Source organism: Thunnus albacares, chromosome 10 (genome assembly GCF_914725855.1).
Source record: "Thunnus albacares chromosome 10, fThuAlb1.1, whole genome shotgun sequence".
NCBI classification, from domain to species: Eukaryota; Metazoa; Chordata; class Actinopteri; order Scombriformes; family Scombridae; genus Thunnus; species Thunnus albacares.
Window position 1 is genome coordinate 7,917,468 of NC_058115.1, and position 27,308 is coordinate 7,944,775.

The following is a 27,308-nucleotide window of genomic DNA, read 5'->3' on the forward strand; positions in this document are numbered from 1 at the left end:
CATTTAAGAAGCTGGAACCAGAGGAATGTGGCATTTTTTTCTTAAAAAAGTACTCAAAATGATGAATAAATGATCAAAATAGTTAATTTCCTCTTGATTATTAATTGACTAATCGTTGCAACTCTATGTCATAGCCCTGTGTAGCCTATGAATGTTGATACAGGTTGCGTTTCCCCCTTTTTTCAACAAGCACATGTTGTGTTGCTAATGTACCATTTCATTCGGAAAGTGGAAGCTTGCAAGCTCGGCAAACTAGCGTCCACTCAGGCAGCGGATGCCTAATGTTGATGTTAGCACTGATTTGGTCATGTTATATCAACACCTGCACCTGCTCCTGCACAGTGTCACATTCAGCAATGGTGTTACTGACTGACACAGGTTAGTTTTGGTAGTTGGGACTACAGTACAGCTACGGCTAACGACGCCAGTTAAGAGCTGTTTAACTGCCTGTTTGGCTGTTGTAACTAAAGTGATATTTTGAGCTATTGTTATCTACCTGCTCATAAAGATACCAATTTCAAAAGTTGAACTGTCGGATTGATGTCTCCTACTTCACTATAGAGTCCATTCTCAGTGTTTGTGCACTGGAGGCTTCAGGTTTCCATATCACACTTGTGTAAGTTGCATAGAATTACCTTCCAAACTAGTTGTGATGTCACAAATAATGCTTGTAGGCCCCTTAAACTCACATTTTCAATGAGCACAGAGAAACTTTCCACTTTCCAGAGAAGCTCAAATATCCAACTGAAGAAACAAGAAGCAAAACATATTTTTGAGTGTAGGGGGACTTTAAGTTTCTTGTTTTTAGTGAGGACAATTTAAATAAAAAAAATGCACAAGTCAAAAAAAAAACACCTAGGATATACATTTAGATTCCTTAGCAAATTCACCATAATAAAACTTTGACTTTGTGCTTCAGTTTTGTACATTTCAAAAACTTTGATTTGGACAAAGTGACTTTAGTCCATTTCACAGCACATAGCAGTAAAGTTTCTCACTGACCTGGCTGACAGCAGCACTATGTTCAAAAACCTGTGAAAAAGATTTAATTTCAGTGAAGTGAAAAAAGATCTAGTGGCAGCAGGCTAACCTGTATGTGACAGGTAGCGCTGCACTCTGTTCCTACCTCACGCTGGGAAATAAATCCTGGATGTGTTAATTACCTCGTCTGACCTGATTCCCTCTGTGTGAATGTCTGGTGTGTGACAGACGGAGACAGAGACAGTGATCTGTGGCAGGGGACTGCGGCACTGTGTACATGTGTGTGTGTGTGTGTGTGTGTACTGTATATGTGTGTTTGTCGTAGTGACAGCTCTGTCACTTATCTTTCTGCACTGACAGACAATGCACATGTCAGCCAGTAGTTCCAGCGTGCACGGTGATCACATCTACATGTACAGCTGTAACATACACACACAAACACCTAACCTGTCAATCATCTTGCCTAGAATTCCCACTGCTCACGCTCTCTCTCTCTCTCGCCTTTTGCTCCTCCCTTCTTCTCATTCTACCTTCCTCTCCCCATCCCTCCACTCCGTCTTTCATCATTCTCTTATTTTTCTTTCCTTTTTAAGAAACTGTCTGTTGCCCTGAAACTGGGTCTTTTTTTTCCCTCCCATGGGTCTCTGTGATCACCCCCTCCCAACCCCCCCTCACCCTCCTCCTTCCCTCTCATTGCCTCTCCGCTTCTTTCTCCCTCCCACTCACATCTTACTGATAGATTAAATGTTGAAGGCGAGGTCTGGTAGAGAAAAAGAGAAAGTCTCTTTTAATTGTGTTGATCGCTAATTAGCCGGCCTGTCTCATCTCTCTGCAGTGGATGTGGTAAAACAGGATGCCCTTTCCTGGGTCAGCAGGCCACAGCCTCATGCATAACTTGTACTCACACACACTCACACATTGGCGCACACACACTACTTTGTACTTCTGAGATGCGAGTTTGGCTGGCAGCTTGTAGATTTCTCAGCGGAGGCTCGGTAACTGTGCAGTAAAAGGGGTTTTTGCTAAAAATATACAGTTATGTAAGGTAAATGCTCTAAAAACCTGGGGTTCACCACACTCTTTATTCCCCACAGACCAGTCTCCTTTGCTTCCGATCATTCCGATGATTGTTTACTGTCAGCTGTCTCATATTTTAAACGCCACAAGAAACAATCATGAATCATATCCACAAGCAATCATTTCTGGCTTTCAGGCCTGGAAATCATAGTTTATAGCAGGAGTGTAGGAATGTTGAAAGATTAAAAGCACATTTTATTGGGACCCATCCAATGACACTGTGACAGGACATAAATGCATCTGTCCTTTGCAGTGTGTGTGTGTGGTTCGGTGGGTACAGCATGTCATAAACAGTGCCTGGATTAGGAGTTCAATTCCCACTGGGCCCACCTACGTTAAAAATGAATGCACTCATGAATGAAAGTACCCAGCTAATGGCATATGTTGCATCATATTAACCTTACTATAAATAGAAAACTTAAACTGGGTTGGCCTTGGGAGCTCTGGCTAATAATGTAATTGGAACAGACACTTTGTTCCTTCTGTTCAACTTTATTGAGTTGGTTCAGATTGACCATAAATATGTTCATTCGTTATTATATTTCATTTTATTACTGACTGGTTGGCATGTTTGCCTCTGTTGGTGATGTCATCGGGAGACACAGCATCTCTTTCCATAGTTATGACGATGACACACAGCTTTATGTGGCCGTGCCTCCTGATGACACAGGGCTAATTGATTTTAGATATTAATGTCTGGATGTCACAAAGCTTTTTTTCAGCTCAAGGATAAAAAGGATAAAACTGAATTTCAGGTTTAGGTTCTAAAGCTCAGAGAGAGAAACTGCTCACAAAATTAGATTCCCTTTGACTTTGACAGCGAGCCAACAAGCAAGAAACCTTGGTGTGGTCTTTGACTCAGAGCTGAACTTTATGGCTCATATGGGGCTTGTCACCAAATCTGCTTTTTATCATCTAAAAAATATTGCCAAAGAGCAACCACTTCTCTCTCTGAGTGATACAGAGAGACTAATGCATGCTTTTATATCAAGCAGGCTGGACTGCTGTAATGCTCTTCTATCTGGTCTACCCAATATAGTTATAAATCAGCTACAACTGCAGCCTGAGTGCTGACCGGGAGCAGAAGGAGAGAAGACATTACACCTGTTTTAAAGTCCTTACATTGGTTCCCTATTGATTTTAAAAATCTTTTACTTGTTTTTAAAGCTCTTCATGGTCTTGCGCCAGCCCTCATGTCTCATATGCTTACAATGTATGAACCAGTGTGGCCCCTCAAGCCCTCTGGAGTCTTTTAGTTGTTCCAAAGTGCGGGACTAAATCCTTTGGTGAGGCAGCTTTTAGCTTTTATGCTCCGAGCTGCTGGAACAGTCTGATGAGGATCTGAGAGCAGCTGGAAGTGTTGAAATCTTTAAACGTTAAAACTTCTTCAGACTAGCTTTTGATTAAGAATGATTTATAGACATTATTTACCTCATTTTATTAATTAATTTTATTGTGTTCATCTTGTAAAATTTTTATTACTATGTTTTTTTTTTCTTAGCAATTTATTTGTCTTTGTTTTATCTATTTTATCTAGTTTTTAATCAAATTTCATTCTATTCTCTTATTATAGTTTTTAAATCTATTTTTATTTTATTACATTTTCATATTTTTTATTTCTCGTCTCACACTGTTTTACTGTTACATTTGCTCTGTCTTATTATTGGCTTGACAGTCATCTGTGAGGCACTTTGAATGGCACTAACCTGTACAAAAGGTGCCATACAAATAAAGTTTGAATGATTGTTGTTCTTAAATCCTTTCACAACACCGCCTGTGCTGTAACACCCACCAAAGCTGCACTAATCAGTATTTATATATTAACAATGGATCATGTGACTGTATAATTTAAAAGGTGTGGCTTGCAGTGATGAACCCAAGATAATTATCACCTAGCTTTGCAGCTCCTCTCAGCTCTACGGAGCATTTTAGCGTCTCCCAGCTCATTGTTTTAGTTTTACGGCCTGCAGCTTTACTGTTCTGATTCAGTCTTACCGCTTTCATCAATTTTGTTTCCAGACACAGTAGGCAGGGTTTTTTGGTTTAGAAAAAATACCACCACTACCTAAAGAGCAGAAAACAACAGACAGACAAAGTTAGTGACTATCCGGTGAACATAGTGGAGCATTCAGCAGATAGAAGAAGCAGATATTTCTCTCAAGAGTTGATGGAGACCAAAACAGTGCTAGGTAACTGAGCTAGGTAATTGTTTGCTAATACATTTAACATAACAGATTTATAACATGATAATATGTCAATGTTGTGTTTATAGTTTTTTACACTGCCCCAAGTAGCCAAAAGAATCAATAAATTCAGCATAAGTGCAGTTTTTTTGAAAATAGTATGTGGACAAATCACACAAGTCACACTTTTTGCAAAACAAGAAGACTCAAAGAGAAACAACCTTCTCACTAATATTCCTCATGAATTTTTAGGTTTATTTACTTTTAGCTGTAGACAAAAATATTCTGTTTCCTGCAGATACAGATACACATAGCAGAACTATATAGGAGCTTTCACAAAGTTCTGGATGATAAAGGTCAGTAATAGCATGAGATAAGTATTTTATTGGTGTGTGAAGATCAAGCACCCTTTGCAAAGCAAACTTAAGGCTGCTGGAATTTATTCAAGACCTGAGTGAAACAAATACTTAAACTCAGTCAGAGACATTGTGTAAAGGAATTCTATATTCTCTGTAAATGTCAGTACACACACTTCGCTCATGGTTTGTGTGTTCAGTAGAGAAGTTATTATCAGGATATTAGCTTCAGCGGAAGCGAGCAGGCCTGTGTTGGAAGTCAGATAAATAGTGATGTAAATAGAGTCAGGTTTATTAAGTAGGCATGTCTAAATATTATTAGTAACCTAAAACCATTCAGCTTCATTAATCAGGTTGGATATTTTTGTCATTACTTATCCCTCTCTTGACTTCTTATTTTATAGAAAGCCTCCTCTCTTTCTTGCTTAAACCAGAATTCTGTTTTTCTCTCACTTTTCCTTTTCTGGTTTATGTCTTTGTGTTGCTGTAGAATTTAAGTAATTTTCAGACAGCGGATTGACATAATTTACCCTGTTATTTTCCTTTACCAGCGACCCAGCTACTCTAATCACACTGCAGGAAAAGAATTTTATTCAGTGCTCTTTGCAGATCCAAAAATGACTTGTTAGTGAATCTCATTAAAAACTGGTGGCTCTCTTTGGTGGCAGAGTATGTGTCGGCCTCAGTGGGGGATGCTAACAAGCTTTTTTCTCTTTGTGCCCTTTCAGTCATCTGGAGTCGGAGCGCAGCGCCCTGAAGAGGAGAGAGTGGGAGAGGAGGAACCAGGAGGTCCAACAGGATGAAGACCTGTTCTCTACTGGATTCAACCTGTTTGGAGAACCTTATAAAGTAGGAACAATTGATTATCTATCCCTCTCTAAAAATGGTCCTAATTTTTAGTAATATAGATAAAATATAACCCAACCATTATGCGATTTAAACATAATTCAATATATTGGGGAAATAGGCTTATTTTCTTTCTTTCTGAGAGTAAGTACTTCATATCTGTGCATGAAGTACCGAGCTGGAGCTAGTTGATGATTAGCCTAGCATAGAATAAAGGAAGTTTGTCAATAAATAGTTACAGCATTTAATTCCACCTAAAGCCACAAATTGTCATTTTTCTATGACAATATAACATATTATGTATAACATGTTAATTAGTCAGCTTTGAGGTGCCTCCTGCTTCCATGCTAACGTTGTCTATTCGCCTCTTAGCTCCAGCTCCGTACATAACGGCATGAAAGTGGTATCAATCTTCTTATTTAACTCTCAGAAAGAAAGTGTTTATTTCCCAAAAACTCTTTTTTCGACACTTTAAATCTGAAACAACCAATTTCACAATGTCAAGCAAAAGGTAACTGTTTGAAAAAAGGACTGAAACACAAAAAAATGCTGTAAGCTAACGTCAGCTGTACATAGCACACTCTCATCTTTACAACCTGGCTGGGCGGTGATTCTTTACACTCTCTCTACACAGGGTGCTCTCTCATCGCTGTTTAGGAGACAGTTTTATGTTTCGCTGTTAAGTTTTGATTGATATTCGCGGGAAGAGAAGTGGACGCACCTGACGCCAGAATTTCATTTGGGGAAATGGGGTGAATTTACAACATCTTAATCAGTGAGGATGAGCCTCTCTCTTCTAAAAAGCAGCCCCGCTCTGTGATTTAGGCTCATATGAAACAATTTCGCCTTGTGCAGATTCACAGCAATCAACTGAAAGGAATTGTTATTGTTAAACAACAATTATCCTAACATATTTTTTCACCACAATGCACTTTAATGCTACTTTCATGGAGGATAAAGCCAATGATGGCCTATACAGGAGATCATTATAGGCTATTCTCTTATTTTTTCCTCATGTTCTCCCCCTGAGGCCAATGCTGTAATACCCTCGAGCATATGCTTTTAGTTTGTTCTGTTCTAAGATACTTGAGGCGCCATGATTTGGGTTTGTCTTTAGCAGAAAGTGCACTAGCCATGCATGAAGTTCATGGCCATTCTCCTGCCCTTGTGTATAAAATTGTTTTTGGACTGTTAACTCTCATTTGCCACCGCCAGACACTTCAACACTTGGTTATGCTGCCAAGTGTATCGACCTTGGGACAGACTGGCTTTGAATCTTGACAGAATGTGTTTAACTGCTGCTGTGTCTGAACACAGAGGACACGAGGGCTTCTCACTAAGACGCTGGTCAAGGGTTCAGGGGGTGAAGGCAGCACGCAAGAGGTTGTTCTGATAATGAATCTAATCCTGAATGCCTCCATACTCCAACTAATTGTTTTCAACTAATTAATGGTGCTGAGATGAGGTCAGGATGCGTATGTGAGTGTATGTGTGTGAGAGGAGAGCGAGGATATCTCAGAAGCCTCTGCTGCTATTTTGATTAAATTTGAAACTATGTTAAGTGCCTTAAAAATTGAAAGTAATTGGATCAAAATAAGAAATTGGTTTGCTTGCATTGGACCTACTTTTTTTTTGCATTTTTACAATTACTGGAACTTCTTAGTTTTTGCTGCTCAATGCATCAGTTGTTAGATAAAGAAATAACAAACTTAACCTAAATAAATTATAACCTAAAGTTTCTGATCAAAGATGAAATAAACAAGCCAAAGAATCTGTTAAATATTTAATCCAAACTGTTCAACACTGACACTTTTCAGTACTTGATGCTATGGAAATATTAAGGTTTAATGCTCATCTCCACCTCAGTTAATACCCAAATATAATTTCTATAATTTCTCCTTATAAAGTTGATATTGTGAATGTGTTAGCAAACAGTTGCTCATTTACACACCCAGCAGACACGGAGCACCATTATCATTCATTTGGAGTCGTGTTTCTGGCCTCCAACAACTGCTGAATGAAATACAGTATCTGGCTCTTAATCTGTTAATTGCTCCACTATTTTCACCAGCTAATTGAAAAGCTTTTTTTTTTTGCTCGAAAACAGTTTCCTGCTGCGTCTGGAAACTGAACTTATATAAAGTTTCAAGCTACAAAACTAGAACACAATGAGCTGTGATGCTAAAACACTCGGACCACACCGCATAGCTACGAGCAACACCTTTTACATCACATACTTGCATTTGATCCGTTGTTAACATAAAAATATTGATTTGAGCAGCTTTAAGATAGTTTATCTTGAGTTACAATAAGTATACAATTTAGATTCACATAATCACATATAATAAATGATCACTGACAACAATTAACTACCAGAGCTTTCAAAAATGCTGAAATAAATAAAAAAAAAAGAAAAAATCAATTGAGAGAGTGAGTTTATGTATTCCTCATTTCGGATTCTTTCACACACCAGCACCTGACTGAACGCTGCTGCTGTGCCGAGGATTTCTCATTAATTACAGTGATTGGCTTAACAGAGAAAACATCATTGGAGGTAACTATAATTCAGATAAAACTTGGAGTGATGATGCATCTTGTAAGTGACGGGCCCAAAGGGGTGACTGCATCATTCAGGGGATAACATGTTTACTTGTTTCATATTCCAGCTCCTTCCCACTAATCTTTTCCCTCCATACACTTCCCCACTTTATCTCTCGCTGCTGCTAAACTTGAAAAACGGCTCTGGCACACCTTGCTGCTTTCTTCTGCTGATTTATTTGCCACACTAACAATTTCAGTTGTTTTTTTTTTTTTTTTTTTCTGAGTGTTGCTTTACTTCATAGAATTCAGTGGATTTACCAAGACCACCACAACCTCACTGCACTCTCTCTGTGTTTAAGTGCTGACTGAATTTACTGAACTGCTCCTTTAGAGATCTATATCAGCCCTTTTTCATTATCACATTGGATTTATAGAACTTCCATCATTCCCGGTCTCTCTCTTCTTCGCCACTTTTTCATTTATTTCGCCGTCACTCTCTGTCTTCCTCTCTCTCTCTACCTGTATATCTGTCGCGTGTCCGTCACTTTCTGTCTGTCTTTCTCACTCTCGTTCTCCAGTGTTCATTCTCTCTGTCAGCTATTAGCTAATCCCTCTTCTAATCCTGTTAAAGAGTGTTATGCTGTTAGCAGCTACTTGGGATGATCTATATACACATACACACATACATGCACACGCACACACACACACACACATACACAGGTATTCATCCTCTCCTTCTCTGTTTTCCATTTTGCCTCTCTGTAAATGTGTTTTCTGTTCCTCTTCAGCCACCAGATCTTTTATTCATGAGCTGGAGATGGAGAAGAGATGGGCTAATTTATTCACAGCTAACTTTGGCTCGCTATGGTGTGTAGTGTTTGTGTGTGTGTGTGTGTGTACACACAGAAATTACATCTGTTAAGATTATTTGAATGCAGTCCTCTCCTTTCTTGTATGATTCTTTTGTAAATAAGGCTTGAGTTTTTGCCCTGCATGTCTCACTTTTGGTATTTTCATGGTTTTCCTGCTTTATTAGAGTGTTAAAATGAAGGATACAGTGAAGTGCAGAGAGACGTGATACAAGAGATGAATGCTGCTTCCAGTCACTTAGATTTGAGCTGAGGTTTTTTGTGGACCGCACAACCACAAGAATCTGTCGTCTTAAGTCTGTGTTCTTATTCCTGTGCATTCCTGTCCCTAAACGATAACGTAAAAATTGCACCACAAATTACGTACCATACTTAATTCTGTTGAACATGATGACATTGATCCGCCCTGAATAGGCATCTCAGTAATTTGAGATATTTTCACATTTACTTTCTTCCTCTTCCATTAAGGTTGCATCAGAAAATATTGGAATTAGCTCTGAAGGCATTTAAGTTGCAAATTTAGGAGGTTCATCTGCTTATTGATTTTTAAATTCTATTTTATACTTATACTCTTTATTGGCATTGATTTGGTCTGTACATTTGAGTGAAACACAACTTTCTTGCACTTATCTTGCATGAAATGCACTGAACATAACACATAGATCGCTTACTGTAGCTGACATGAGATCTGCAAGGAAGGCTCTAATTTTAAAATGAAATGATTAGTCAATTCATCAATCAACTGGAAACTATTTTGATAATCGATTAATTGTATCAGTATTTTTTCAAGAAAAACTACAAGTTGCAGCTTTTCTTTGTGTTATATGATAGTAAATTAAACCATTGGGGTTTAAGACTGTTGGTTGGACAAAATAAGCAATTTGAAGACTTCACCTTGACCTCTGTGAGATAAAATTTCAATCAATCAATTAATCAAGAAAATAATTGGAAGACTAATGAAATAATTGTGAGATTACTGGTGCTTTAATGTTCCTGATGGTTGTGTGACTTTTACCAGAAACCAAACCATCCATTTCATTTTTACCTGCTTCTTAAACTGCTGTCACACCAGTCTGATTATGAAAATGGGTATTGCAATATAGCAATTATCATCAAATGATGCTTACATTGCCCTCTATTAGAGCAAATACAAGGTTGGTGTTATACTCATTTGTAAGGTTGTGAGGTGTCTAGCACACACACACACGCAGAATTTCCTCCTCAGCAATAAGACCTCTGCATAGATCATTGCCTGTTATTACAGTATTATTTGGTTATTGACTGAAGCTGTTTGCATAGGAAAAACAAATCTACACACATACACAAACAAAGAAGATTCATGATTCAAGTCAATCATAATAAAAAAATGAAACATAAAAATCAAGTTTTTTTTTTATGTTTGTACATTTTTTGTGGTGTGAAAGATGCCTGATTTCTTTCCTCGCTGGTCACTGAAAAAATGAATGTGCAGTACTTTGAAAATTGATGCTCACAGTCTCATGTAGATCTACATCATTATTACAAGTAACTTGATGCTCCTTTAAGAAAAATGACCTATATTAGTTAAGCTGCTAACTCCCTGAACATAAATTCGTTATTCATGATTTCATTAACCTCTCTAAATGCAGGCAGTTTCACCTTGTCTTGAAAATTAGATAAAGGGTTTTTATTCACTCCTTCTTATGCATTTCAACCTTTAAACCTTCTTCATTTCACATCACTCCATGTCAGCACAGGGGCGATTAGCAGAGTGAAGCATTCACCTCATATGACTGAGAAAATCTATTGACCAAACCACAAAACTGATGTCCAATAAAATGACAGAACCACATTTCACATTGATCTCATTCTCTGTTTTCAGTGTTCATCATTTGTCTGTAACTCGTGATGAAATGTCACGATTAAATTATAGGCTGTAGATCTTGCATAATTCACACTTTGCTCATGATTAATATTTGCTACACAAGGTAGAAAAGAAATGTCAGAGGATGGGATAAAAATCTACTGGTCTTCACTTTTTCCTCCTCTTCTGTGGCTTTTTTACAAGAATCTGAAGCCTAATATAGACCTGCTGATTGCCCTTGTCCTTTCAAAAAATGCCAGATGATCAAATCATGTAGTTTCATCATTAAAGGAACCATCAATGACTGACACAAAAGGTACTCTTGAGCCATTCTGAGGAACATCTCAGCATTACCACATAGCAGCTGAAGGTGCCATACCATCATATATCAGTATAACCCGCACTGTCCTCCAAGCGCTGATTGCCTGAGAATCTGGGGTCAGGCTAATAATGATTCCTGCCCCATTAATTTTACTGCTCCAGCCTGGACTGGACCCTCTTAAGGGTGGCATGTGTTTAATTAATCATCTCATCCTGATGTCTGGTCAGTGGTCACCCAATTCATCTCTCACTGTTACTCTCTGGATGAGTAAAGAGGGCTTTTCATCAAGTCTGGAGAAATGGAAAAATGGAAGACTTAATTAATACTCCTTCTCTTCCTCCCTCCTGTCTTTTTCTTCTTTCTTTTCTCCTTTCAGACTAATAAAGGTGATGCGTTGGCCAATCGCGTCCAGAACACACTGGGCTCCTACGAAGAGATGAAAGACCTGTTAACCAGCCATTCAAACCAGAGCCACTTAGTAGGAATCCCCAAAGGCAGCAGTGCCAACAACAACCTGCAAACCCCAACCACTTCAGCTACAGAGAGATCCGCCATGGAGTCCCAGCTTTTCAACGAAACCCTTAGAGGAGGAACGGGAGGAGGAGGAGGAGGTGGAGGAGGAGGCGTGGAGGGAGGTGGGGAGAAGAGGATGGGAAATGCACCCTCCTCATCTTCGACTTCCATGCAACCCCCTGCTTCAACAGCATCCTCATCAAGCGCCCAATCAGTGCCACATCAGAATTCAAAAAAGTCCCGGAGCTCCATGGATTGGTCAAGGGGAGGCCATGGACAGAGCGCCCAGGGAACAGGCCTTGTTCTGGGGTTAGGACAAGGGCAGGGGCAGGCTGCAGGAACAACAAGTGGAAGAGGGAAAATGTCTTTATTAGAGGAACAGCAAATGCAAAGGCATGAGGAGCTGTTCAGCTCACTGAAAGATGAACTAGGTCTAAAGGGAGACTCAAGTCCTTCCTCCTCCTCTTCATCCTCTTCTTCATCCTCCTCTTCTGGGAGGAGACATTCTACCCATCCCTCCAAAACCCTTCCTCTCCCAGGTGAGTCCTATATGAAAAGGCCTTAAAAGAATACGTTGACATTTTAGGAAATATTCGTATTCACTCTTTTTCTGGAAGTTAGATGAGAAGATCGATATCACTCTCATGTTTGGACACTAAATATGAAGCTAGAGATGAATAGCTTAGCTTAGCATAAAGACTGGAAACAGGGGGAAACAGCTAGCTTAGCTCTGTCCAAAATTTAAATAAAAAACAAACCTTGACAGCACCACTTGATATTACTGATTAACATATTATATCTCAAAATGGTGCTAACAGAGCCAGGCTCGCTGTTTCCCCTGGCTTCCAGTTTTTATGCTAAGCTAAGCTATTAAACTGCTGGCTTTAGCTTCATATTTAGCGGACAGATATGAGATTAGTATCGTCTCATCTAACTCTAAATAAGAAAGCAAATACATACTAAATTGAATTATGCCTTGAAAAATAGTGGGCAACATCTGAATGATGAATGTGGTTGGTTTAAAGTCATTCACACGACATGTGTATATGAACACATTTTGATATTCATGAACAATCACTTTCTTTGTATTTCCTGGAGCCCCATGTGCTGATGAATAATTTCAGTGAAAAACAGACTGTATTACCTTTTGGTTGGGATTTATGAAAATTAACATCTGCATCTGATGGTAACCCTGTCTTCCGGATGATTTCTAAACCACCAGGCAACACATAATTTGCTTTGATTGTGATTGGCTCCATCCATCTGGGAGAGTGAATTTTTGGTGTTCAAACTTCATTAGATTTTGACAGAATAGAGCACAGCAATGTTCTACAAAAACAGGTGTTGCTTTGGTGATTTTTTTGTAGAGAGACAACTCACTTTTCTGTTTTGGTTTTCTCCTTCTCGTTCACAGATGGTGGCAATTTTAGATCTTCTACCATAGACGGTGGCCATTTTAAGTCTTCCACTAACACAGAAAATGGTGGACATTTTAAATCCTCCCCATTTGAAAATGAAAGCTCTCACCTCTCTACATCCTCTTCCCCGCTGGCTTCTACGTCAGTTTTGACGACGCCTACTCCTGGTCTAACCACTCCCACATCAGGACTGACCACGCCCACATTCCCACCTGGTAGCCTATCAGGGAAGCCAGTCGCAGTGCAGCAGAAGCCCACAGCCTATGTTCGACCAATGGACGGCCAGGACCAGGCACCCAGTGACTCTCCCCAGCTAAAACCCCCGTTAGTGGCCACAGAGGGATTCAACAATAGTCAAGCTTTTGGAGGAAACTCTGGGAACGTGAAGAATAAACTGCCAAAACTGAGTCTAAGCCACACAGGGGAGGTAAGAGAACAACCACTGTGACTCATTATCCATATGAAACTGTTGAGTACTGACTGGTGCACTGATTTCTCTCAAATTAACATTTAACACTAACTCATAAGCAGTCAAAATAGCAATAGTAACAGATCACATATTATTTACAACCTTGTCCCAAATAATGTAGTAAGTAATAATGTAAAGTATTTTTGTAAAGTAATACTCAATAATTTTAATGTATTTCATCTAATACTTTTTAAAGTTTTCATCATCACCCAAGTGTTAATTATTGTTTTATAATCCACAAATATTTTACAAATCCTTTGCTATTAGTGATAATGCTTAGGTTAGTAACTAGCCAGGGTTACTAGATATAAGATGAATCATTATTTAGATAAAATTACATTTAAATAGTTGCATTTAATCATAAATAATTGAAAGTCCAACTGAAATTAAACTGCATGTTGTTTTTGTTCTGCTACAGCATAAATATCTGCTCCGTAAATCACTTGTCCTTTGTTCTCCATTGAGAAAAAAATCAGAAACCAAAATGAAGTATTTCGATACAACAAATCAAATCTTGAATAAATTGATAACGTGGCATTTTATGACACGCAGAGCAGACGGTCACACTGAGCCTGTTAGCATCCTGCTACACGACACACAAGCTACAGACTGCAGTACAGTACAATAACCCACATTAGCTTTCCTGCTAAAGTCTCCTTCTTAATGACTTACAAACATATACACACGTCTCGTCCTGCACCTTAACTTGTTGAATGAGCCACCAAACAAACAGTCACTGGGGAAAAGTCCACTGCTATTGTCAGTTAGCAGGCGAGATAGCTAATTAAGTGCTCAGCTGCAGCACATTAAGCACATTAATGCATGTAAGCATACCTGAAAATGTCACTTCGGACCTGTTAGATGCTAATGTGGTCATTGCTGTTCAGTACCACTGCTAACAACCAGTCTGCCCAGGACCTGTAAGTTTGTCTACTCTGTCTCTTGTTTTCACTCAGTCTGCCAGCTGCTGTCAGTCAAACACAGACACCGACACACCGAGCATTTCTGATATTTCTCCAAATAAATTTTTCTTCCTTTTAGAGTAATAATAAAAAAACTCTTAACAATCAATAAAAAACTACTTTTGACTGTAAAAAGGGATGACCACATGTGATTACAGTTGTTCTTTAAATGTATAATTTCAATTTAACTTAAACTATTATTAGTACTTACCTATGCTGGAGAAATTTACGCTGAAATAGACCCCTCTTAAAACTTAGAGGCATCTACCATTATTCTAAAGGTATATATCACACCTTAAAATAGAATTCAAAATGTATTCAAGAGCGTGTGGTTGTGGTGGTGAGCAATGATACATACTGACGGTGTGCTTCTGATTTTCAGTGCATGTTTGCATCTACGGATAACAACAACTCTCTCTCTTGTTCGAATCAAGTACTCTGCATTACTTTGTTTGAGTAATATCACGGTGAACACTGACACATTTGAGTAATTGTAATGTCAAATTAATCTGACACAAGTCTCTCACTTGCTCCCTTTGACTCACTCACTTAAATCTCCAACCTGCTCGCTCTATCTCTCACTCACTTTCCTTTTCAAACAAGCAAGAAACACCAGACTTGATGATGATGATGATGATGTGTGTGTTTGTGTGTGTGTGTGTGTGTGTGTGTGTCTGTGTGTGAAACAAGTTGACAGGCGAGTAGTCATCCATATCGAGCAAGCCAGCTGTTCCCTTGCTTTGATAGAGCTTGTGTGTGTGTCAGTGTGTGTGTGTGTGTGTGTGTGTGTCGCACTCCAAATGAGCCTGAGATGGAGCTTTGAGCATATGGCACTGAGAAGGAGAAAAGCAAGAGAGACGGGGGAGAGGGAGGGAATTAAAATATATTTTACTTTCAACACTTTCTTATGGAGGGTAAGAAAGAGAGCAAGTACATTCATGGCCATGAGTGGTTTCTTTCACTTTGTTTCACCCACACATCCATCGATACTCTGTTATCGCCTGCTCACCATTTAGTTTTCACTCTTCTCAAATTTATTCCAGCGAGAGTTCACTGAAAGGAAAATGTAAACTCAACATGGATGAGGGGGAGGAAGAGATGGATATAAGAGGAAAGGGGGAGATTGATGATGAAAAAAAACTAAGTGGGGAGGTGGAGAAGACCGGGCAGGGAGGGGAAGGAGGGATAGAGGAAGACAATGACTGACTGATTACAGCACCTTATCATCGCTGTATTTGTTCTGGTTAGATGAGTTATTGGATGTGTTCTGCAGCTTAAACAGCAAGCAGCAGCAAATCAGAGGATTGAACCAGACAGCAAATGAAAGACTTTGCGAATCCTGTTGCTCATTTTATGCAGGCAAAACAAGGGTAAAATGGCCACCTTTTACCCTTCGATTAATGGCTCTGTGAACTGAGAGTTAAGCAACATAGCAGCAGTGGTAATCCTAATGTGTCACATGAATGCAAAACCAATAAAAGAATCCCTAAGGAGTGAATCAACATGATTGAATTTCCATGTAACTGTTTTCAAATTAGTTCAGGTGCCATGAATGTGTTCAAAATACTCAATATTTGGCTTACAGTGCTGTTGTTGATTGCTCAGTTGGTATGGGTGAGGGTGTGTGTGTGTATGTGTGTGTATGTGTGTGTGTGTGTGTTTGTGTGTGTGTGCAATAAGCCTTTAAACTGCTGTGGAAGCCTTCTGTTAGCACTATAGAATTATTGATTAGAACCCTTTATTCCCAAGTGTGTGTGTGTGTGTGTGTGTGAGAGAGAGAGAGAGAGAGAGAGAGAGAGAGAGAGAGAGAGAGTCTTAACACTATTGATCTTTTCCTCACAGTTACAGTAGACTTAAATCTATTTATGGACACAAACACACACACTCAAACATTTAGTGTTGTAGAAAAAAGAACAAAAACAAAAAAAACCCAAAGATTAAATTCAGTATACATGCTAAACACTAAAACACCCTGAAAACTTTGCTTCAAATCCTAAGTAATTATCTGTAGCATTAAATATCACATTACTAAATAAACAACAGTCAAAGTAAAGGAAAATCGAAACTGCCTAAGGAATTATTTATTTTGGGTTTAGCGCTCAAGAACTCAACTAATCTGTTTCATTGGCACTTTGTGGGTTTGGTTTGATCAAATTTGATTGAAACTGACCAAAAATCTACCAACTCTCATCAGATCAGATTCTGTTTTAAATGTTTCTAAATCCTGATTGGTGCACTGAAGTATGTTGCGTCATCCTTTTTCCAACTGAGTCTTGCCCACATCAAACCACTGAGAAAATCACAGAGAAGAGGATAAATCTTAAATGTGAACTTGGGCAGAAAATTATGTTCATGGTGGCTCAGGGGTTAAGACATTTAGACCATGGACTGCAATGTCCCCTGGTTAAGTCAGGCTGGGGATCTCTGTTGTATCCCAGTTCTTGTCAACCCTGTATTGACACTATCTAATGAAGGCATAAAATGCCCCAAAAATAATTTAAAAAAAAGGAAAGTGTCTGATCCAAGTGCTCATAATAAGAAGCTGATTCAGAAAATACACTCGTATGGCCGTTAAAGCAGTATTAATTTATCTTTTGGCCACTTGGGGGGGGGGGGGGGGGGGCAGAACAAGCTGTACACATAAAGCAAATGTTTCAGCAAACAGTTGCTTATTTACACATCCAGTGGACATAGAGCAAAATAGTACTCATATGAAGTTATGTTTCTGTCTACCTGGTGAATGTGGATCCAATTATCACTCTCCTTTTAGCTGTTTTGCTTTCCACCAGCTCCTGAATTCCTGAGGGAAATATCTGACTCTTCAGCAGCTAACTTCCATTACAAGCTAGTAACTAACTTTGTCTGCTATTCGGTGTTGGGCAGGTAATGCACACTGGATTTAGAGCTTTTTCACTTAAAAACTGCTACCTGCTACCTGAAGCTAATCTGCTGAGAACAGTGAGACTGAAACAAAACAGTAAGGTTGTAGGCTGTAAAACCAAAACAACGAGCTGAAAGATGCTAAACAACTCTGTAAAGCTGAGGGGAAATATCAAGTGTTAGTTCTCTGTGGGTTCTTCACTATGAGCAATGCCTTTCACATTACATCTGACTTATTGTTATGATATAAATATTAATTAGTGTGGCTTTAATTTGCAACTTAACTAATAGATCAGACATTCTTCTTAAGAAAACATTCTTTTAATTTATATTGTACTAAGTTGATTAAAAATGAATGAGACCATTTACATAGCATTGCGTAAAAAACACCATCAAAAAAATCCTCATATGATTCACTAACTCCTTTTAATTCATTAAATAGGCCATTTCAGAAATGTTTTTCTAAAAAGAAAAAAGACATTTCTTATCTTAAACTGAAAAAGAAGCAGAAGACACTTCAGAGAAGCATTTATACTTCAAATGAGGTCAAGCTGTCACTATGCTTTTAGTGACACTTGATTGCTTACTGTTTCCACTACACTGTCATTCTGGTAAACAACACTCATGTCAAGTGGATATACAAGTATATTTGTGAGGCTGCATAAAGGTAAACATGGAGGTGACAGGTGACATTTCCAACAGTACTGTGACAAGTTTAATTTACATGTAGTTCAAAGTATAGAGCTGATGTAATTTCACACTGATTTGGAGGCCTGCTGTGGTGTTTCCGTCAGGTGTGTGGTAGAGGTGCACACAGCGCCTCACCACTAATGTAGCGGTAAATAAGAAGCAGGGTAGACTAAGACCTCCAGTCAGCTATCACCATGAGGCTAACACCAACAAAATCAATTCTGCTCTCAGAGAGCATTCATTTATGCCTTTTTACATGAAAAGATCCTGCCTTTATATAACACACTGGTCTGGTAAAAGTGACCATAGGAATATACATTGACAGCAGTCTTAAAAGCTGGAATGAATTTAGACAGACTCTTCACTACATCCTTGCTTTATGCCCTCTATCCTGTGGTCTGTCAAAGTTCTTTATGATTCAGCAGAAGCTGGTTTCTGTTTCTAAGCAGCAGTCAGCAGTTAGCAGGGATATACTGCTGAACAGGTTATGTTGGGACAGCTGGACATTCATTTAGGAGGCACAGTTTGAAACATCTCAGTGATTGAGGTTGTGATGCACACCAAACATAAAATTGTGCTAAAAAATCACAATTGTCAAGCAAAAAGCCCATCACATTTAGACAAAATGCATATTCTAAAATGTACCTTTTATATTGAAGACGTGGATATGTGCCAGGAAATAACAAATCAATCTGCATCGCTTTCAGCTTTAAAACATCTTGAACAAAATGAGACATTCAGAAAAGTTCAAATCATGCAGATGTCACCTGAGGTTGCCTGGAATATTTTAGCCACTAACTTTAGTTCTGGTAGATTAAACAAGTAATGCTGACATCTGTGCGGCTGACATTGGAAGCACCAATACTGTTGCTGTAAGGCACCAGATGATGTCATACTGTATGCTAATTTGTATATTAAAGGGGACCTATTATGCTTATTTCGACTCTATATTTTTGTTCTGGGACTCCACTAGAGTAGCTTTGCATGATTCACAGTTCAAAAAAATCCTTATTTATCTTATACTGGCTCTTTATGCAGCCCCCTAGTCCAGCCTCTGTCTGAAATAGGTTTTAGCTCCTGTCTCTTTAAGGCAAGGCAAGTTTATTCATACAGCACATTTCAGCAACAAGGCAATTCAAAGTGCTCGACATAAAACATTAAAAGCATCGAGACAAAGTGCAAAAGAAACATACTATATAAGGACATTTAAATACAATTAAAAACAGTTATTAAAGAGCTAAGAGAACAAAACAAGCTAAGACAGGTATAAAATACAAGAGTAAAAGTTAGAGTGCTTTGTAAGACATGAATAATTATTTGACTTAATAAAAGGCAGCAGCAAACAGAAAAGTCTTCAGCCTTGATTTAAAAGAACTGAGAGTTGCAGCAGACCTGCAGTTTTCTGGGTGTTTGTTCAGATATATGGTGCATAAAAACTGAATGCTACTTCTCAATGTTTGGATTTGACTGGGAACAGAAAACTTTCCCAGACAACCTGTCAGGTCTGGATGTTTTATAATGTAACAGCAGATCAGAAATGTATTTTGGTCCTAAACCATGCATTGCTTTGTAAGCCAACAGCAGTATTTTAAAATCAATTCTTTGACAGACCAGAAGCTAGTGTGAAGATCTGAGAACTAGAATGATATGATCCACTTTCTTAGTCTTAGTGAGGACTCGAGCAGCAGCGTTCTGAATCAGCTGCAGCTGTCTGATTGATTTTTTAGAGAGACCTGTAAAGACACTGTTACAGTAGTCAAGTCTACTGAAGATAAATCCAAGGAAAAGGTTTTCTAAATATTGCTGAGACATAAGTCCTTTAATCCTTGATATACTCTAAAGGTGATACTAGGTTGACTTTGTAATTATCTGTAATTATATGTGGCTGTTGAAATTCAGGTCTGAGCCCATGACTACACCAAGATTTCTGGCTTGGTTTGTGGTTTTTAACATTACTGACTGAAGCTTAGTGCTGACTTTTAATTGTTCTTCCTGGGCTCCAAAAACAATTACTTCAGTTTTGTCTTTGTTTAATTGAAGTAAATTCTGGAACATCCAATCATTGATTTGTTCAGTGCGCTTACTCAGTGCTTGTATTGGACCATAGTCCCCTGGTGATAAGGTTATGTAAATTTGTGTGTCGTCTGCATAATTATGGTTACATATTTTGTTGTTTTCCATAATCTTAGCCAGTGGAAACATGTAGATGTTGAACAGAAGAGGCCCCAGAATGGAGCCTTGGGGAACTCCACAGGTCATTCTTGTCTACTCAGATGTGTAATTACCTACAGACACAAAGAAGTCCCTGTCCTTTAAGTAGGATTCAAACCAACTAGTACTGTGCCAGAGAGTCCCACCCAGTCTTCCAATTGGTCTAGTAATATGTTGTGGTTGACCGTGCCAAATGCAGTACTGAGATCCAGTAATACTAAGACTGTAATTTTGCCACGGTCAGTGTTAAGGTGTATGTCATTGAAGACCTTAACAAGAGCAGTCTCAGTGCTGTGGTGTGGTTGAAATCCTGACTGGAAGACATCAAAACAGTTGTTTAGTGCCCAGAAGTTCAGCTGTTGAAAAACAACTTTTTCAATGATTTAACTAAACTAAAACAGGATTTTTGACATGGGCCTCTAATTGTTCATTAGTGAAGTGTCTAGATTGTGTTTTTTAAGAGTTGCTTGATGACAGCAGTTTTCAGGGCCTGTGGGAAGAAACCTGAGAGAAGAGACGTGTTTACAATTTGTAGAAGATCTGAGGCCCTGCAATTTGAAATATTTTTGAAAAAGCCTGTGGCCAGAATATCAAGTCAGCAGGAGGAGGATTTCAGATGTTGTATAATGTCCTCCAGGTTTTTATGGTTGATCGGATAAAATTGTGTCATGGTATTTGAATTGATTTTAAGTGGACACAGGGACAACACATACCCTGTGTCTGATACGGAGGCACTGACTACTTGTCTAATTTTCTGAATTTTGTCAGTAAAGAAGGAGGCAAAATCATTGCAGGCCCTGGTGGATAGAAGATTCAGAGGCTACTGACACAGGAGGGTTTGTTAGTCTGTCAACAGTAGCAAACAAGGCATGTGCATTAGTATTATTATTATTATTATTTTTGGCTATTATTTGTCAGAGAAGAAGGACTGCCTTGCATTTCTCGGTTCCAAATTATAAATGTGAAGTCTCTCTTTATAGATGTCATAATGAAGCTGGAGATTTTTTTTTTTTGCCACCTCAGTTCAGCTTTTCGACACTCTCTTTTTTTCTATTCTGACCAGTGTTGCATTTCTCCTTGGAGATCTTTTCTTACCAGAGACAACCTTGACCTTAGTGGGTGCAATTGCATCAATAACAGTTGTAATTTTAGAATTGAAATGATCTACAAGTCCATTGACCCAAGCCAGGGTGGGTGTGGAAGAGAAAACCTGAATAAATATTTCACTAGTGTTTTCAGTGATATACCATTTTGTGATTACTTCTGTTTGAACATTTGTGTGCACTCTCAAAGAAAACAGAGGAATGATCAGAGAGAGCAACATCAGTCACCACAACCATAGAAATGTCCATAGTCAGTCCATAGTTATCAAGAACACAGTACAGTTCTTTAGTCCCTCTGTAACTACTAATAACTACACTGTCAAAGTCAATACAGATTATAGACAGCAGTTCAGCAAAGTCATCAAAAAAGATTGCACAGTTAGATATTTAGGAACATAGCTCGAGAGCAGTAATTCAGCTGAAAAGCCACATGTTCAAAAGAGGCAAAATTTCCATAAGATATGTGCTTGCATTTGAGGGACTCATCAAACAAAATGGCAACTCCACCTCCCTTCTTATGCACTCTTGCTTCACTCATAAAACTGAAGTTGGGAGGAGTTGACTCGGTAAGAACAGCTGCACTGTTATCTAGGTCTAACCAAGTTTCAGTGAAAAACAAAAAATCAAGATCGTGCTTGACAATAAAATCATTGATTTAAAATGTTTTCCTGCCAGAGACCTGACGTTTAATAAAGCAAAATTTAGTGTGTTAAAAGCATTATCTGCCCAGTTTTTTGGGACAGGATGTGGCTGACGAAGAATGGATGCTAAATTTGATACATTTTCAGAATCGGTTGGGTGTTCTTGTTTCTTAGCAGATTCACCATTCTTTTTCTATTAGCTATCAACACAGGAATGGAGGAAGCTACTGGAACACCGGGCCCCATCTTGTCCTGGGAATATTCATGAGTGCCATCAGCGTTGTAGCCTGGACCCAGCAGATATCAATTAGAGCTTGCTGTATTTTGCACACAGACAGCTGGACGTGCTGTGCTTTTATCAGGCTGGGGAGACAGGATGATTCTGGTGGAGGTGGATGCCGAGGGGGATTTAGGGGAGAGAAAATGGGAGTTGGGTGGGGGGTAAGTTTGGTCCCAGCAGTGACCAGCTCTTTCATCTAGACAGTGAACTCCAAGTGGGGGGAGAAAGGAGAAAGGGTGACTGGAGAGGAGGGTGACCTGGATGGGGCCTGGGGGGGTGAAGGAGGTGGATCCTCAGAGGCAGTTGTCGGTGAGGGGGGTGGAGACTCCTCCTCTCAGCTCGGATGTCTTCCATGACCAAAGCTTTCCTCAGGCGGGGGTTGAGGTGGCTCATATGTCTTCCTCCTGTTTTGATTCCTGTTGTCTCTTGTCCTTGGCAGAGGGAGCAGATGGGTGACGCAGGAAGTATAATAGGTTAGAGGTGAACAATTTTACTCCTGAGTTGTTATGGCAAAGTCCCTCTGCCTTAAAAATATGTCTGCAGTCCCAGAAAAAGTTGAAATTGTAAATAAAATGCAGATGAAAGTAATGTGTTCAGAGCCAACAATCTGCTGAATCTCTCAACTCCTCTTCTGACTGGCAGCAGGGGGCCACTGATAAACACCTCAGCATTCAAAGAGCTGACTGTGTTCAACAGATCAATAAAGTCTTGTTTCAGTACTTCAGACTGTTGTTTCACAACATCATTGGTCCCTATGTGCACTAAGATGGTTTTCACAGTTGAATGTGCAGCCACGATATGCAGGATTCTTTCTGCCAAGTCAGAGACCATATCCTTGGGAAAGCAGAGTATTTTGGCGGTCTTACTGCACATGCCTTTTACATCTTTTACAGCAAAGTCGCCCACAATCAGAGTTTCAAGCCCAGTCGTTAGCTTTCCCTGTAGCCTTTTACTTTCTGAGTTACTCTCAGTCCTTACCCTGCTGTGTGAAGATGAGAGGTTATCCAGGTCATCAGACGGAGATCCAGGGCCCTGCAGCACTTGGTCGTTAGGGAGGTTTGTTGCTAATTCTCCCTTTCACAGCTGTCCACGGCTGTATCCCACTAAGAACAGGGGTTGAAGAAGCGCTCTGCCTGGGTGATAATGCAGGCCAGCCAGTTGCATGACAAATCTCAGGACACTGGGCTCTGCATGTTACTTGTCCTCCCATTTCCCGGGGAAAATATTTACTCTTAGGCTTTGCACCAAGAGAATTCCAATGAGGACTACCAATTGTAGATTTATTAGCCGGTACACAGCCCTCCTGTTTCTTGGTATTCTCGTTGGTGCTAATTAGCCGTGTTTAACATGCTCTTGTCCACTGTTTTGAGTCCATGGTAAAGTGGTGTTGTTCCCACATAGTCCATTCACTACCATGTTCATTTCAAACCAGTGAATTTTGGTTTCCAGCTCTTCAATCTTTTGTAGGAGTTTGTGGTAGTCGTCAGTGGAAAAGGGGGGCATCTTGCAGCTAATTAGCTTTAGCTAAGTACCATGTTTCCAGCCACTGCAGTGCAGGCTTGTGCTGTTGGTGGGCCACGCTCAGTTTGTACTCAAGAGGTCATAAAAATATTGAAATATGGCAATAGCCCACTATATCTACAAAAAATTACAGTCCCAGTGATTTACAAGTATCCAGGAGCCACTGCTCATAGTTTCTCACAGAAGAAAAACAAGAATATCAGCAGAAACATGCAAGCAGATGCGAGAGCAAGCAGAGCAAGAACAACAGCAAAGCATTTGGGTTAGGGTTTAAGACCCCTCCCTCTGATGAGCCCATTCTGTTCTGATTGGTTAGCTTCCAGAGGCCATGTCACAGCCGACTTCCAGCCGCCCGGGAGGCTCCGTAAACAAAACATGAAACTAACTACAGTATTGGGAATTCTTCTTTTTCTCGTTCTTTACTCAAAAGGTCAACTTCTCAAATAGATCTGTACATGTTTGAGCCTGAATATGATCCAAAATATGTGTGTGAAAAACACAAACGACACATGGAAAAACTTCTCAAGTTTTGGAACATTGACAATGTTTAACAGAGATATCTGACATCATAACAGTATGTAAGTAACAGAAATCCACAAAAAGTATAATAGGTACCCTTTAATTTACTATGCCAATCATTTTTGAGTTAGATAAGCCAGTGCAAATGTTTACGGAGTACTGATGTTTCCGCTCGCTATGGTTAGATAAACGGTGAGCTGTGGACATAACAGTTTACAACCTTCTTACCTACCCAAATAGCACTTTGCCCACTGTAATTTTAAAACTGCACCAATTGATATTTTTATATTAACAATGGATCAAATGACTATGTGTAATGGGAAAGACGCTGCTTGTAGTAGCAAACCCATCGAGAATTATTCGACTCTAAAGTTCCCCTTTCAAATGACGTGGCCTGCAACTTCACTGTTTTGGGTGACTCTCACTGTTCTCATCAACCTTGCTGTCAGCAGCAGTAGGCAGCTGCTTTTGGCGAAAAAACTCAGAACTCACTGTAAACTCATTGTACGCTACCTTCCCAGTACCAAACAGTAGACAGACAAAGTTGGTGATTAGCTGATGAAGGAGTGAGGCACATATCTTTTTCAGTGTATGCCAGGTAGCTAGAAACACAAATGACTGCTAATGTTGCTCCATGTCTGCTAGATATACAGTATGAATAGGCAACTGCTTGCTAACACAAACAGCATATCAACTATCAACCAGGTTTAACATGTCAATGTTGAGTTAACAGTGTGTCCCAGTGTCCAAAAGATCAAATAAACGCAATGCTGAAACACAAAATATATACAAATAGCTTGAAAAAAGAAACTCATTGGCTGCTTGCCCCTTTAACTTAACAAGGGAAGGCACACTGGCATCAATGTCTACAACCACAGTGAAATGGTCATGTTTAGTCAGTTTAAGGGAGGACAGGGATGAGGGAGCATCAGAAGGAGAGAGAAAAGGACAGAGAGTTGAATGTAAATTTATTTTACCGTGCCAGTGAAGCCTCTTTGATTTGAAGTGAGTGGAGAGAACAAACTGAAGAGGGGAGGGAGATATTTAAGTGAAAAGGGAACCAAAGATAGGAGATGCTACTTTGAGGAAAGATGGTTTCCGCAATCTGACTGCAAATAAGTCCCCAGTGGCTGCAGTGGTAAAATATCTGAATTAACATGAGACCCATCCATGGAAAACTGTTCATTGTTTGTTTGTTTTTCAGTAAATTATGGATTCAGAGCCTCAGTATGATTTACTCCACACTGCAGAAGTCAACAAATGCTTAAGGAAGCTTTCCCTGTTTGTACATTCATTACCGTAACAGTGCAGATGGATAGTCAGGCAGACATGGGGGAGTAACAGTAAAATGTGGAGAGAAGGGTGTGTATAAAATTACAGTGTATAGAAATACCTTCTCTGAGGAAATAAAGAAGAGGCGAGAGATTGAGGCAACGAGGGAAAACGGGGATAAAATATTTTCTCACTTCTAGCAGAACTAGAAGAGAGTTATGAGGAGTCTGCCAATGCAGCAAACAGCTGGCTTCATTTGCATAATACCCATCAGGTCTCTCTTTCCCTCAGGCTGCCTGTCAACTCACGACCAAGGCATACACACATACACGAATAAATGACACCACCGTTCACTACATCAGTTCCTATATGCTTATATAGGTACCACGTCTGTGCATCCTCAAGTAACTTTGATTAGTGATGCTGTATCGGCTCTTTTGTAATCAAATTATTTACTTATTTGATTTTCATAAAGCTGACTAATTGCCTCTGCAGAGAGAGGGGGATGAAATGTTTCAGCTTTTATGCTGATAATAAAATGATCATAAAATCATCCTCTAGAAACAAAGAATTCACTCCAATGAATCAACCTACCCTTGAGTGGCTGTAGTAAGGCAGAGAAGAGGGTGCTTGGAGAGAAATATACTTTAGCCAAAGAGCATAGGGGAGGTTTCCATCACCCATCAGGTGCTGCTGGGGTGTCATCACAGCAATAGCTGCCCCTGATAAGAGAGATCACAGAGGAGAGAGGGCAGCAGACTGGGCCAGTCTCTGTGGGGTTTGAAGTTCAGTATTTTAACAGCTCAGATCATTTTCAGGTTTGTTAAAAGATCATCTAGAGAGGGCTCTGCTCTGTAGTAATGAGCTCATGTGGATGATGCGCTGTTAGATAACAATGCAGTGATGTTATGTCATGTACTGTGGTGATAGACAAGCAGCAAGAAAGCAAATAGCATGTCAGCAGCTGAGACATTGCTGACAAAGTCAAATGTACATGGATACATTTCTCTTTACATCTTACATGATTGCTTTTTTTCCTAAGAGAGCATACACACACATAAGGGTGATTTTATGAATGCAGTTGACATAGAGCACAGTTAGTTATTTAGCAATGCTGTTTATAACAGACAGAATGTGATTTCAGATGAACTGTTTACACTGGGGATTAACATTACAGAACAGTTTACTGGATTAGCTGTAATGATCAGCATTGATCTCTGCTGTCACTATAAGAGGCTGATAGTGTGTATTATTGCTCCTCAGAGTGCTGTCATCTCATGCCTAAGTAAATCGCCCCCTTCACATCATCTGATTTGGACATTTTTCAAGAGGCTGGTCAGATAAAACTGCTGTTATTTAAAAATTTCTGGCCATGGCATGCTGGTGTGTCTGAGGTTGGTGGTTCAAGTCGGGGCAGGGCAGAGCGCTCAACGCCCAGTTATCACTGACCAGGGGTTGCAGCAGTCAATCTCTGCACTTTCACTGCAGCTTCCAAATCATCTACTGGAGTGATTTTGGGGGCTTAGTGTGCTAGCAGTACCATGTTCCCGATGCCATGGGTTCACACAGTCAAGACTTTAATTTATAGTTAAAAGCCTGAGTCTGTGACATTTTAATAAAAGAATTATGGGCAGCAAAGGAAGAAGAGGAATCCTTTACTTAAGTAAAAGTAGCAATACCTTAATGTAAAAATACACCATTACAAGTAAAAGTCTTGCATTCAAAAGTGCAGAAATATTTCACGGATTAGAATTATTGTATATATTATATTACTGGATTATTAGTATATACACATGAACATGTAAGCAGCA

General features: G+C 39.4%; 1 protein-coding gene across 1 annotated transcript in view; it reads left to right on the forward strand.

The window, feature by feature from the left end:
* Nucleotides 1-27,308, forward strand: part of aff2 (AF4/FMR2 family, member 2) — a 164,502-nt gene that overhangs the window by 42,896 nt on the left and 94,298 nt on the right. Inside the window, exons 2-4 of the mRNA XM_044363728.1 lie at nt 5,326-5,446; nt 11,395-12,070; nt 12,946-13,376. Coding sequence (XP_044219663.1) covers nt 5,326-5,446; nt 11,395-12,070; nt 12,946-13,376 — 1,228 coding nt within the window. The remainder of the gene's footprint in view (nt 1-5,325; nt 5,447-11,394; nt 12,071-12,945; nt 13,377-27,308) is intronic.